The sequence below is a fragment of the Heterocephalus glaber genome, unplaced genomic scaffold (genome assembly GCF_053883595.1).
Source record: "Heterocephalus glaber isolate CG9 unplaced genomic scaffold, H.glaber_assembly_v1.0 deba00001719, whole genome shotgun sequence".
NCBI lineage: Eukaryota > Metazoa > Chordata > Mammalia > Rodentia > Bathyergidae > Heterocephalus > Heterocephalus glaber.
The window spans coordinates 9,010,969-9,025,242 of NW_028258432.1; the positions used below are offsets into that span (position 1 = coordinate 9,010,969).

The 14,274-nt window shown below is 33.7% G+C and overlaps 1 protein-coding gene across 8 annotated transcripts in view; it reads left to right on the plus strand.

Moving 5' to 3' along the window:
- The window catches only part of Pan3 (poly(A) specific ribonuclease subunit PAN3), a 140,165-nt gene that overhangs the window by 57,823 nt on the left and 68,068 nt on the right, over positions 1-14,274 (plus strand). For all 8 annotated transcript variants that reach the window (XM_021236323.2, XM_004854800.4, XM_013075847.3 and 5 more), the window contains one exon: positions 13,458-13,605. In XM_021236323.2, coding sequence (XP_021091982.1) covers positions 13,458-13,605 — 148 coding nt within the window. The remainder of the gene's footprint in view (positions 1-13,457; positions 13,606-14,274) is intronic.

Sequence of the window (14,274 nt, forward strand, 5' to 3'; positions counted from 1 at the left end):
GAACTAGCAAATATCTTTGGAAATTTAGGTGCCTATACCTTCAGGCTATTATATAGAGAGAATTACTTTATGCTGAGCTCCTGAAAAGTTTTGTTTTATTCTGTCATAATATAAGGCTTGCTATTAATTGATCTTCATTTTGACAGATTCTAATATCCACATACTATTTTCCCCTTAAAGTTATTTAAAGAAACATTGATATAAATCTATTGGAAATATTAGTGATCAGTTTTCTTCTGTTAACTCTACCAATTTTATCTGATTTAGAAAATCATGTTTATTCTGTTGGGATGCTTAAATCAGAGGGCCTAGTTTGGTTCAGAATATTTCTAAACTATTACTAGACTACTTTTGCAAAAGCAATAATATTTAGGTATTACTTTTAACTTAGGAGATAAAACTTGACAGTTTTAAAATAGATCAGTTTCTGAATAACCCAGAAGATGAGTATATTTTAATAATAAATCTTAAATTGACCATATTTGGATATGCTTGAAATAAGGGGAAATAACCCATTATTATTATTACTAGTTTTTAATCTGTGGAAATGTAAACTTGGAGGTTTTGGTTACCAGTTGACTTCTCCTTTCCATCCCATTCTCTTCCTCTTTATTGTGTGTTATTTATGAACATGAAAGAGTAGTAAAAATAGGCCTGAATAGAGCTGCCCTTTACATCCATGAATCTTGTATTTTTATGCCTTTTTCCCTATTAGCTTCTGTTTTCTACATTCCTGAATAATTCAGTGCTCTTTGCTTTTGCAGGGGACACACACACACACACACACACACACACGACCTGAATCTTTTACGTTAGTCCCAACTATGCTCCCTTTGTCACCCCAAAAAGAGGAACAAAAAAGTAATGATGATGGAAGATTTGAGACTGGTTTTGGAAAAAAGAGAAGATAAAGATTAGTATTAATATTATATATATATATATATATTATAAATTAGCCTAATTTAGCCAAAGACAGCAATGTCTTGACCTAGTAGTGTGATTATATTTCAATCATAAAGTTATCAAAGAAAACTTTCCTTTTTTCCCTTTCTCTTTCTTCTTGTTCCTCCTTTTCTTTTGTTTGTTGCTTTCTCTCTCAGCTGAAACACAGGAGATAACTGAGATGAGAAAGCCTAGAGTCTGGTCAATTGGGATCCTGTTGCAGTAAACCTAATAGAGCTGATTGTGGCCTAGACTAAGGCACTGACAGTGATGCCAGTAGAAGTAGTTGAATTTGAGAAATATTTAGATTGTAGAATAGATTCTGTTTCTTGGAGCTTCAAACATGTTGGCATTATCAAAAGAATAATTGAAGTATAATATTTAGGAAAGATGTTATACATAAAGCACATAAAACCTTGAAAACTAACTTTATAAAGAAGTGCATTGATTTGCTCATAAGTTGTTTGAAATGGTAGTTACAAAACACCTCTATGCTAGTGGATGTCTGATGTAACCAAGAAAGTGTTGGCTGAATTTTATATATTGATAAGCTTGAATAAGAAATTTTTGTTTGTTTTGAAAATATTGCTAATAGATTCATCTTTGGACAACATGGAAGAATGGGGATTGGACTTCTCTTCATATACAACTAAAAAACTAAACAAAATATACAAACAATAATTTTCAAAACTTATTAGGCAGTGAAGCTCAGCGATTCCTGAAAGATAGAAAACAAATGAAGTAGGAGCTGTGATTACTCCCTGTTTAGTGCTTTGGGAGACTGCCATGCCTGGTGCAGGGAGAAGGAACTCTGGAAGAGCCTGATGATTTGTCTGAATTGAAGAAGCCAAAATGAAAATCCACAGCAGCCTAACTGACTACAGTTTGGAAGAAAAAGTAGTGAAGAGGGTTCATCCCTCACACAGTGAAAATGCTGAAGATTTGCAAAGTGTTTCCTTTGAGTCTGTGAGATCTGATGGATCACAGGATGTTAATGAGGTTATTCAAGCTGGGAAAATAAATTCTTTAGAAGATCACAGGAAACAATTCTCAGAGCTCATACAAGATGAAGAATACTTTTATTCCCACCAGCCAACATGGAAAACTTCATAATTTATGAAGTATCAAGTAGGGTAATGAGGAAGGCATTTACCTCACTATTGGGGCCAAGTTAGCCTTAAGATAAATGCTTTCCTAATCCATCCTACAAAGTTTAAAAGGAAGACCTGAAAGGATCAAACTAGTTTTTAAGCAGCTTAACTACAATGAAGAACAATGGCCAAAGATATTTATACAGTACCAAGCTGAGCATAGTGGTACACCCCTATAATTCCAGCATTGAGGAGACTGAGGCAGGAGGATCCCCATGAATTTGAGGCTAGCCTGGCTACATAGTTCAAGGCCAAGGGCAGCCTGAACCACAGCATGAGTCTCTGTCTCCAAAAAAAAAAAGGAATACAGCACCAAAGGATATCAAAGTCATAATATTTGTTACTCTGTCAAATTAAGAGGTAGGAAATTAAAATCCATAGAGAGAAGAAGATGCGGTCAATCAAAATTCACCCAGAAGTAATACAGAAACTGTACACCAACATCAAAACCATTACTATAACAGAATTGCGTATGTTTAGGAAACTAAAGGAAAGATTAAACATGTAAGTATAGATGTGGAATATGTGTCTGAAAACTAAACTTTTGAGTGTTTAAAACTACAGTGTCTTAAACAAAAATAGATTGGATGGGATTGGTAGATTAGATTTTGGAATTAATAGACTAGGCTTTGGAGAAGAAGAGTGTAGGGAACTTGAATGTATAGCAATAGAAACTTTAAAAAAAAAAAGGTGTGGGGTAACATCAAATGGCCTAGTGTTTTAATTACTTTCCCATCTTTGGGACACATTCCCAACACCCACAACTTAAAGGAAAGGTTTATTTTGGCTCACAGTTAACAGTCCATCATTGGCTGTCTCCAAGGCAGAAGGGCATGGTGGAAGGGCCTGAGCAGAGGAAAGTTGCTCGTGTCACAGTGGCCAGGAAGCAGAGAGAGAAGGGAGGAGCCGAGAAGTGACCCTTTCAGGTTGTGCACTCAGTGATCTGCCTTTTTGTACCAGACCCTGTCTCCCAACAGCACACTCAGCCGATTACCAGGGAGTATAGCACCCCTGTAGTCCATTACCTTTCCAAAAGTCCCACATGCGAGTACACGAGGTCTTTGGGGTACATTCTTGATCTAAACCCCAACACCTGGTATATATGTAATTGGAGTCTCTAAAGATGAGCAGGTAGATTGTAAAGAAAGAATATTCTGAAAAAGAATGAACACGTATTTTCCATATTTGATATAAACTGTAAATCCACAGATCAAAGGAGCCCAGTGAACCATAAGCTCCAGAAATACAAAAAAATTTATATCAAGCCATATCAAAGCAACAGACCTAAGGAAAAAAAAACCCATTTTTAACAGAACAAAGATAATGATAGCAGATTTTGCATTAGAAATATTATAAACCTTCTTCCCCAAAGAGTTATTGACATCATACTACAGTGATGTGTGAATACTCATGTTTATAGCAGCATAATTCATAATAGCTAAATCCTGGAAATAGCACGGACATATATCCATCAGCAGATGAATGGATACAGAAAATGTGTTTATACACAATGGAGTACTACTCTATCATAAAGAAGGATAAACTTGAGTCATTTGTAAGAAAATGGATGCACCTTGAGATCATAATGTCAAGTAACTCAGACATACAATTAAATATTGCATGGTTTTTCTTATATGAAAAACTTAACATATATATAGTATGAAATAAAAGATAATAGGCAAAAAGAAAAAGAAATTATTGTAATCCAGCACAAACATATCTAAAAGTGTACCTTGACCTAGTATAATTGTCTTACATGTTTTATATGTGTTTTGGCCTATTATGTCTGGTTTTGAATCATATATGATAATTAACTTTATAAGTTTCTATAAATAATCTAATGCCAGCAAAATAAAAGGGGGTAGAGAGAAAGGAAAAAATTGAAATGTGTTATGTACATATACCAGTTCGCCACAGTGAATGTTATCATTACGCATTGTAAACATGTACAGTACTAATAAAAGTAAAAAAAAAATTTAAAAAGTACTATAAACCAGATTACAATATAGTACCTGTATTTAAAATACAAGAAGAAAAAAATGTCAGCTTAGAATTATGTATTTGGAAAAAATACCGTATAAAAATCAGTGCATATGAAAACAGGTGAAATTCAAATTAGTCATGTAGTTTAGTTAAAATTATTATACATGTTTATTTTATGGTTTTGAAAATGTGTTACGGTTATTTAAGATGTTATCTTTAGTGAAAGATAGTAAAATGTGCTGTTTCTTGTGATAAAAAGTGAAAAAACTAGGTGTATAGTTCATTGCTAGAACACTTACCTAGTGTGCATGAGCTCCTGGGTTTGGTCTCCAGCACTGCACAGAAAATTTTTTAAAAAGTGAAAAGACTTTCAAATATTCTAAAGGAATTTTAAAGAATTCATCACCAACAGATATATACTTCAGTAAATATTAAAGGAAATACTTTAACCAGAAAGAAAATGTTACCATGTGGAAATCTGGACCTACACAAAGGAATGAAGAACACTTGAAATAGTAACTGTATATATAAGAAATGCTTTTCTTTAAAATTTAATTTGCTTTGAAAGATAATTAACTGTTAAAAGCAAAAATAGTAACAGTGAGCTTATAGGGTCTTAACATGAACAGTATGATGACAGCAAAATGTCTGAGGGTAGAAATGAAAAATATAATATCTCATATCTGTAGTAATAGGACTGGATGATAGTGTTATATATACTGAATTATGCACACCTCCCTTCATATATGTTGAAGCCTTAACCCACTTTGGGACTGTATTTGGAGATTGGGCCTTTGAAGAAGAAATTGAGGTTAAATGAAGACATAAGGATGGGGCCCTAAGCAAGAATGACTGTAGTCCTTCCTTATAAAATGAGGAAGCGAGACACACTTGGACTGGGAGTACACATGGAAAGGGCAATGTGAAGATTCATTGAAAAGGCAGCCATCTAGGAAGCAGAGTGTGGTCTCATAGGAAGCCACCCTGGTGGTACCTTGATCTTAGAATTCTTGCTTGTAAAACTCTGAGCAAATGGATTTCTATTGTTAATGTCTGATATTTTGTTATTATAGTCTTAGTAGTCTAGGACAGTTGGTGATAAAGATTAGTACTTTAAAACCTAAGGCAACCGCTATAATAATAGAAGAATTTCAGCTAGTAAGTCAAGAGGAGATAAAATAAAATATTACTTAGTTAATCTCAAAGACAAAAAAGGGAGCAAAGGACATCAGATGGAACAAAAAACAAGATGATAGGTTTGAATCCAGTCATACTACTACTACTCACATTAAATGTGCATTGTCTAAACATCACAATAGCAGGCAGTTTTGCAGACTGGAATAAAAAACATGCAAGATTCAACTATATGAAGCTAAAAAGTAAACTACTTTAAAATGATAAAAAGGTTGAAAGTTATACCAAGCTTGTCAAAAGAAAGCTCATGTAGCTATATTTATGTCAGACATACTAGATTTGAAGGAAGAAAATATTACTGGAGATAGTAATTTCTCTGTCAAGTTCATCAAAAGGATGGATATTCCATTCGTAAATATTTGTGCAGCTAATAACAGCTTCACAATACATGAGACCAAAGCCTGATAGAATTGCAAGGAGAAATAGGAATTTCAACACTCTTATCTCAATAGGAGAGAGAGAGAGGAAATCAGTAAGGGGATAGGGGACGAATTACTCTAAAAACCAATTTGTTCTGATTAACACTTTATAGAACACTGTGCCCAGCAACATCCAAATGCATATTTTTTTCAGGTGCACTTAAAGAACACTGACCAAGGTAGGGGATTTAGCTCAGTGGCACTGCACCTGCCTTGCAAGTGCAAGGTCATGAGTTTGATCCCTGATACTAAAAAAAAAAAACTTTGGGGGCTGGGGAGTTAGCTCAGTGGTGCTGCCTGCCTTGTAAGTGTAAGGTCCTGAGCTCAATCCCCAGTACAAAAAAAAAAAAAAAAAAAAAAAGAACGAAACAAATGTCAATAAATACAAAAGAATATAAATCAAACATATATTTTCTGACCACAATGGAATTATGTTAGAAATAATTAACACAAAGATTTTTGGAGAATCTTCATGTATTTGGAAAATGAGTACACACTTTTAAATCACTCAGAAGTCAAAGAAAAATCTAAAGAGAAATAAAAAAGTATTTTGAACTTGATAAAAATGAAAACATCAAAAGTTATGGGATACCACTAAGTCAGTTATCACAAGAAGATTTATAGCCCCAAATTCCTGTATAAGAAACTTAAGATTCCCAAATCTATGACCTTAGCTTAATTCTTTATAAAAAGAAAAGCAAATTAAACCCCAAAAAACTGTAAGAAAAGAAAAAAAGATAATAGAACATTAAACAGAAAAATAGTGTAAAACTGGTGAAACCAGAACTGATTCTTTGAGGAGATCTGTGAAATTGATACAATCTAGCCAGATTGCTTAGGAAAATTGGTATAAAACAAAATTACCAGTATCAGAACTGAAATAGGAATAGAATCATTAGATTCTACGGATATTATAAGACTATTAAAGCAATATTATGAACTACATTATGGCTATACATTTGACAGGAGATGAAATGGAAGAATCTTGAAAGACACAAACTACCCGAGTACATTCAAGAAGTAATGGTCAACTTGATTAGCTCTAAATCCATTAAATAAATGGAATTTGTAATTAAATACCTTTCCACAAGAAAGCCCAAATGACTTCCCTGGTGAATTCTACCTAAGACTTTAGAAAGAAATTAGTGCAAACTCAACACAAACAAAAAAAGATTTATAAAGGATGGAATACTTCCTAGCTTATTCTGTTACTATGATATCAAAACCAAAGACCTTTCACCAGTAGAAAACTGAATATTGGGAACCATCTGTATTTAGTTGTAGAAATTCTTAACAAATTTTTAGTAATTGAAATCTTAGCAAACTGAATACATCATGAAGTGTAACTTGTCTCATTAATTTAAGGTTCGTTCAATATTTTAAAAATCAGTTGAAAATATATTACCCCAGCAAAATCAATATGACCATATCAGTAGATAGAAAGCATCAGACAAAATCCAACATCTATTCCTGGTAAAAACTCTCAGCAAATTAGGAATAGAAAGGAACATCCCTACCATAACAGAGTACATCTATGAAAAACCAATGGCTAAAATTGTTAATATTGGAAAATGAAATGCTTTCCTCTTAAGATCAGAGGTAAGACAAGGCTATCTGCTTGTACTACTTCAATTTAGTGTGCTGTTTTATGTGTTAGTGCATTAAGGCAAGAAAGGAAAAATGACTTACAGATTGGAAAAAGGAGTAAGTGAAATTGTCTTTTTTTCAGAGCCATAATTATGTATGTAGCACGATACAAAATCCGTATATATAACTCAATTTTATTTCTATAGTGTAGTGTTCTGAATAGTTCATACTGTAATCTCCGGAGCCTGTGAACTTTACCTTAGTTGAAAAAAGGGTCTTAGAAAATGCAATTAGTGATCTTGAGATCATTCACCCTGACTCATCAAGTGAGCCAGATTGAGTGTGTGCACCCATGTTCATAGCAGCACAGTTTGTAATAGCTAAAACTTGGAAACAGCCCAAATGCCCATCAACTGGAGACTGGATAAAGAAAATGTGTTTTTTCTTTTAATAAAATGGAGTATTACTCAGCCATCAAAAACAAGAAATTAGAGACATTTATAGCTAAATGGATGCACATTGAGGCGATACTCTTAAGTGAAATAAATAGGACACACGTGTAAATACTGAATAGTTTCTCTAGTGTGAGAAACTGAAAGTGTAAATAAGGACTAAAAAGTATAATAGATAATGTGAAATAGGAAGAAAAGGGGTGAAGGGGAAGTGGGAGGGGTAGGGGAAAGGAAAGAATGGGATGGAATTAATATGAGAAAATGAAAAAAAGGAAACGAAGTCTTTGTAAATAGGGAGGGATGGAGGGGTTGAAGGCAGGGCAGGGGAAGGGGGAAAAATAAGAACCAAGAGAGATTATGTAAAGGTGTAAATCTCCAGTGATGAATGTCATTATATCGTACACCTAAAATGTATCAATAAAAGGATATACAAAAACAAAAAGCAGAGCCCAGAGCTGTGGCATATGCTTATAATCCCAGCACTCTGGGAGGCTGAGGCAGGAGGATTGCAAGTCCAAACCTAAGCTGGACAACTAAGCAATTTAGTGAGACCCTGTTTCAGAACAAAACCAAGCAAAAAATAGGGCTTAGGTTATAGCTCAGGCAAAGGCCCTGGGTCCAATCCTAAGAAAATAAAACAAGCAAAAAACCCCAGCAGAGTGAGGCAGGGAGATTACATACAGAGAAGGTGATGTGAAGATGTGGCATTGGTCATATTGTTGCAAACCAAGGAATGGCAAAGAATGCTTGGTGGCTACTAGAAGCTACAAGTATGGAATGGATTCTGCTCCAGACCTTTTGGAGAGAGTATGAACCTCAGCACCTCTTGTATGGACTTCTGCCTCCAGAACTGCAAGAAGATAAATTTCTCTTGTTTTAATCCACTAAGTGTGTTAGTTTGTTATAGCAGCTATAGGAAACTGATACATACATAACAGTCATAAATTGAAATGAAAATTATACTGTTTATACTAACATCAAAAATAAAAAGTACTTAAGGATTAGCCTGACAAAAGGTAAGAAGTTCTGTACATTTACAACTATGAAACATTCCTGAGAGAAATTAAAAGCCTAAGCAAATGGATACTTAAAATAATTTAAAATGCCTGTCTTCCCAGAATTGACATAGAGTCAGTGCAATTCCAGTTAAAATCCTGGCAGGCGACTGCATACAAATTAACCTTATTCTTATATTCATATGAAAATACAAAGGATGTATATGCCAACCCAAATTAAAAGATGTAGCTTATACTGCCTGACTTGTAATAAAACTATGGTAGGGCTGGGGGTTTAGCTAAGTGGTACCATGCCTGCCTCGCAAGTGCAAGGTCCTGAGTTCGATCCCCGGTACCAAAAATAAATAAATAAAATTAAATAAAGCTACAGTAATCAAACCAATGTGGTATTGGTATCAATGTTGAGAAATCATCCAGAAACTAACTCAGTAATACACAGCTGATTTTAATAAAAGAGCAAAATCTACTCAGTGGGGGGAAAAGAATGATTCTTTTAACAGTACTAGAATAATTGGATGTTTATATATAAAAAAGTTTATACCTATACCTCACACTCTATACAAAAATAAACTCAAAATGGATCATAGGCTTAATGCAAAATATAAAAACATAAAAACTAGCAAGGTAGAAGAAAGTATCTGTTGCTTTCCTTAGGTAAGTAACACCAAAACATGGTCTACAGGCTCATAAAAAAGAACTAAGGATCCTTGAAAGAGACTGGATGGATAAATCATAGCCGGAAAGAAAATATTTTAAACCATATATGTGACAAAAACCTTTTGTCTAAAATAAAGATCTCTCAGATTCTATGACAGAAAACAAAATAACTCAATAAAAAAGTGTTCAAAATACATGAACAGCCACATCCTCAAAGAAGATATAGATTGACAAGTCATTGGGAAATGCAAATTTAAACAACAGTAAGATACCACTGCACACCTATTGGAATATCTGAAACGAAAAAGACACTGAAGTCCTGAGGACTTGGTCTCTTATTTAGCCCTGGTAGACTTATTAAAATAGTGTAACTGCTTTGACAAAAGTTTACAAGTTGCTTTAAAAAATTATATATATATATCAAGTGTCCAAGCCACTCGCTGGTAGGTATTTAACAGAGAAATAGAACATTTGTACATACACTGAAAACAATCAGTATAAACAAATTGTGCTAATGTATATTGATGTTGAATACTAATCAGCAGTTAAGAACAAGTGATATATTGATAGAAGTAATAACATAGATGAATCGTAATGCTAAAAGAAGCCAGTCAGAAATTTACATACGTATGTATGATTTGTTTATATAAAATTCTAGAAAGTGCAGACTGATCTGTAGTGACAGCTGATCAGTGGTTCCCTGGAGATAGGATGGTAGTGAGGTAGGCAAAAAAGCCTGTGATGAGTTAGCATGATGGATATATTCATTACATTGATTTAGATGATAGCTTATGCTTGTTTACATGTTAAAATGTGCAGTTTATTGTATGTTAATTATATCTAAATAAAGCTGCTAAAAAAAATTACCAGGTCATGTTTTACTCAGTAGAAAGATTAATGGTATTAGTTTATGAAGCCACTAAGGGTTAGGATTAGGGTAAAAGCAAGTTGAATCTCATTAGAAGAAACTGTATCCTGCAAGGTATTTATGCTTTCATGTGATTAAAAAAACCTTGAACAATTTTTAGGAGTGTTAGTCTGTTTCTCAGTCATTCATTCCATCACTGTGAGACAACTTTATTTTTCATAGACCTTTTGTTATTTTTTGCAATGAAATATTTACATAATTAGCTTGTGTTCTTTTTTCATTCAGTATAAACCTCTTTCTGTCTTTGTACCTAATCAAAAATATGCTGTACTTTTAATGGCTGCACTTTTTATTGTAATGTTTATTAATCCCTTAATTTATAAGTATCGTATTGAAGTCTCCAGAGTGTTAAATACTGAATGTAACTGAAAAAACAACAGTTTATATGGAATAATAAAACATAAAAGCTTGTATTAAACCTGAGTTTAAAACCTCATCAAAAAATTATTCCATTACTAAAAAATCTTTATTGGTCATTTTAATTGTCACTTGGGTTGGGTGGGATGTCTGGATTAAAATGTTCTCTCATTTATGATATAACAATGATAATGGTAACACTTTTTAAACTGAAGGTCAAGAGTCTTGATTTATTATGTTAGTGTCCAGAGGGTACATATCCAAATATTGTGAAAAATGTTGTTTTGGAAAACACTACATAGGAAGCACTTGGTGGTTTTATTGCACAAAAATTGCAGAGTAAATTTAAGTATATAGAAATTATATAATTATATAAGTTATTGACAAATTCTCACAAAGTGAACATCTGTTTGGAATAAATGCTTATTTTTAAAAAATATGCATTTAGCACTATTTAAGATATGAATATAAATTAGGATATAAGATTATGAATAGGCATTAGTGCTCATGCATATTTTATTTAAAAAATTGATATAGAAAGAAACCTAAGTAGTTCAGAAGTTATTCATTTATTTGTTTTGTGGTGCTGGAGATAGAACCCAGTACCTACTGCTCTACATACCCAGCTCAGGAAGGGATAATTTCTTTTTTTTTCGGTACCAGGGATTGAACACTGAGCTAAATACCCAGCCCAGGGATAATTTCCTTAATAGGGCAGGTCTGCAATCTTAGAACTCTAGGAAGCTGAGGTAGAAGGGTCACATGTCCAAGCCCAGCCTGGGCAACTTAATGACTTGAGACCCTATCTCAAAAATAAAAAAGCTGGGGATAGAGCTTAGTTTATAGGCCCAAGGTCAGTGATGACAAACCTTTTAGAGAAGAGTCCCCAAAATGCAACCCAGAACCCACATACTTATCACAAAGTGCCAGCACTGCAATTAAAGCTGAATACTGAGGTTTTAGTTTACAAACAACTTACATTAACATCTTCTGTCTTAAAAGAAAAACAACATGTGTGCTGTTGGTTCCCCACCACTGCCCCAGGTTCAATCCCTAGAAACCCCTGCCTCCCAAAAAGAGGCTTTCAAAGTAATTTGAGGAGCTCATCTTGAAAATCAGATAAGCTGTTCTTCACTGTAACTGTAGGATGTATATGAAAAGGTAGTATTTCTCAGGAATATACTAAAAATGTTATATGTGTATATGATTTTCCTGTGTAGTTTTGTTTTTCCCAGTGATTTTGTAACCTTGACATGCCCATCACTCCTAGGCATTTTTGGGATATTACCAGGATACCAAATGTTTTTGTTTTTTTTTTTTTGGTACCGAGGATTGAACTCAGGTCCTTGCGCTTGCACAGCAGGCGGCGAAACCACTGAGCTAAATCCCCGGCCCACCAAATGGTTTTTATCTTGACTTTCATCTTCCAAGACAGATTTAAGGTTAACTGGTACATAACTAGCTCCGATGTATTTGTCATGCCAGTTGTTCCTTTATAACCAGAAGTGCTACATCAGTAAAATGCAATGGCTTATTTTGTGTCCTAGAAATCAATTGGCTATTCACTTAAGCAACATCCCATTATTTTTGAAAGGTTTAAAATTGGAATGATCTTTTAAAAATACACTTACGTGATAAAAAGGAATGTTTTTCCCTTTGGAAAATATATTCTGGCTTGGGCTCGATTTTTCTTGTTTGGAATTTCATGTTTTAGATGTAGCACTAAAGGAGCTTCACTCTAAATTTTCAGGATATTTTAATTAAGCCCAGATGAAGTATTTCTTCCATATCTTACCGCGGTGTTTACAGTTTAGCTGGCTCATAACTGGTAATATTATTTGTTTTAGAGTTGACAAGTAGATTAGCCTGTTGATTTGTTAGCTTCCAAATCTAGTTAGTTTCCAATCTATTTTGATCTCTAATATGACAATTTAATATGTCATTCTTAGATAAGGAAGTTGTTCTTGATTGTGTGGCAGTTAGTCCATTTTTCCATTTTACCTCTTATGGAAATTCACACAAAAACGAGACTTTTTATGAATTTGATATATGGTCTCATAATGGTCTATTGTTAAAGCTAGATGTATGATACCACTTGAATGTAAAATAAGTAGTATCATACTACCACTATGAAAAATTTTTTTTCTGTTATTTCATGTAGTAAAGTATTTTAAACATAACAAATCACGTTATACTGCCTAGGCATTGGTGGCTCTTTTATATATATATATATTTTTCCCTGTCTTGATTCCTCCCTGATTCCTTCCAGATGTTTGCCTTGTTTATAAGTGTTTATCTTGTCTTTCCTATGTTACTTAAAATCATAGCATCATATTGGAGAAATATCTGTGTTCACAAAACAAAGTGATTAATTTTGGAGGAAAGGTTGTTTTGACTTTTATCCTGATAGAAGTGGTTTAAAGCTACTAAATCTGAAACTTGTTGCTCAGTTTTGAGGTAGTTTCAACCTCCCAGTTCTCTAAAATATCTTAGGTTGGTTTGGTAATGATGCATGCTTGAAAAATAAAGGCAAATTCTACATGTCACCAAGGTTAAAATTCTGCAAATGGAAAATTTAAATTCTAAAATTTGATTATCAAATTTCTTTTAAGAAATTTAAGTATGCTATACTAACATACAGAGACTAAAAGACTTGTAAATTTTTCAGTGAATTTTTATCTCAGTAAAGCATTGTGGAGTAACGACTAGTAGATTCAATGTCTTTTGGGGGCCTAAAGTGTGTTAACTTACTATATTTGATTTTTAAATAGACTCCAAATCCTACTGCAAGCGAGTTTATTCCTAAAGGAGGATCAACCTCCAGGCTGAGTAACGTGTCCCAGTCAAATATGTCTGCCTTCTCTCAAGTTTTCTCTCACCCATCCATGGGAAGTCCTGCTACTGCTGGATTAGCACCAGGTAAGTTAAGTAACTATTTCCAGTGAGTTCCAGGTATCAAATTTGTCAGCACCATTATTTATTAGAACTGAAATTGTGTACTTGAATGATTCACTTTTGAACACATTGAGTTTTATGTTCTAGGTTTTGGTACCATAGGCCAAATATGCAATTAAGGATTTTAAAGCAAAATTAAAATGTGAACAAAACTATAGGGCTTTTTAAAAACACAAAATAAATTTAAAGGAGAAAATGGTTGTTCAGGAGAGATACCTGTCTGTAGCTTGGTATTTCCTTGTTATTTAAAGTCAGTAATGCCATTTCACTCAAAAATGTTTGTGAAGGCACCAGAAATAGAGGGAATACTGATCTGTATGTATGACTCAAAGCTCTCCATTTTTTCCTTGATTTCTAAGAAATCTGTGTCATTCTAAATACACCTTTAGATGTTAATATCATCCAGATTTTTTATTATAAATGTTATAGTAGTAATTTAAATTGGGTGAAGGATTATAAACAGTAGTAGGAAAGAAGTGTATTGCCTCAGGGATCATTGTAGTAGGGAAAATTACTTTTCAGTCATTTTCTTCCAATTATACCCATAATGGCAGAAGAATGTGCACAAAGGCAAGACTTACACTCAAGGTTTTGAGGCACAGTCCATAGTGACCCTTTGAGACACCTAATGCT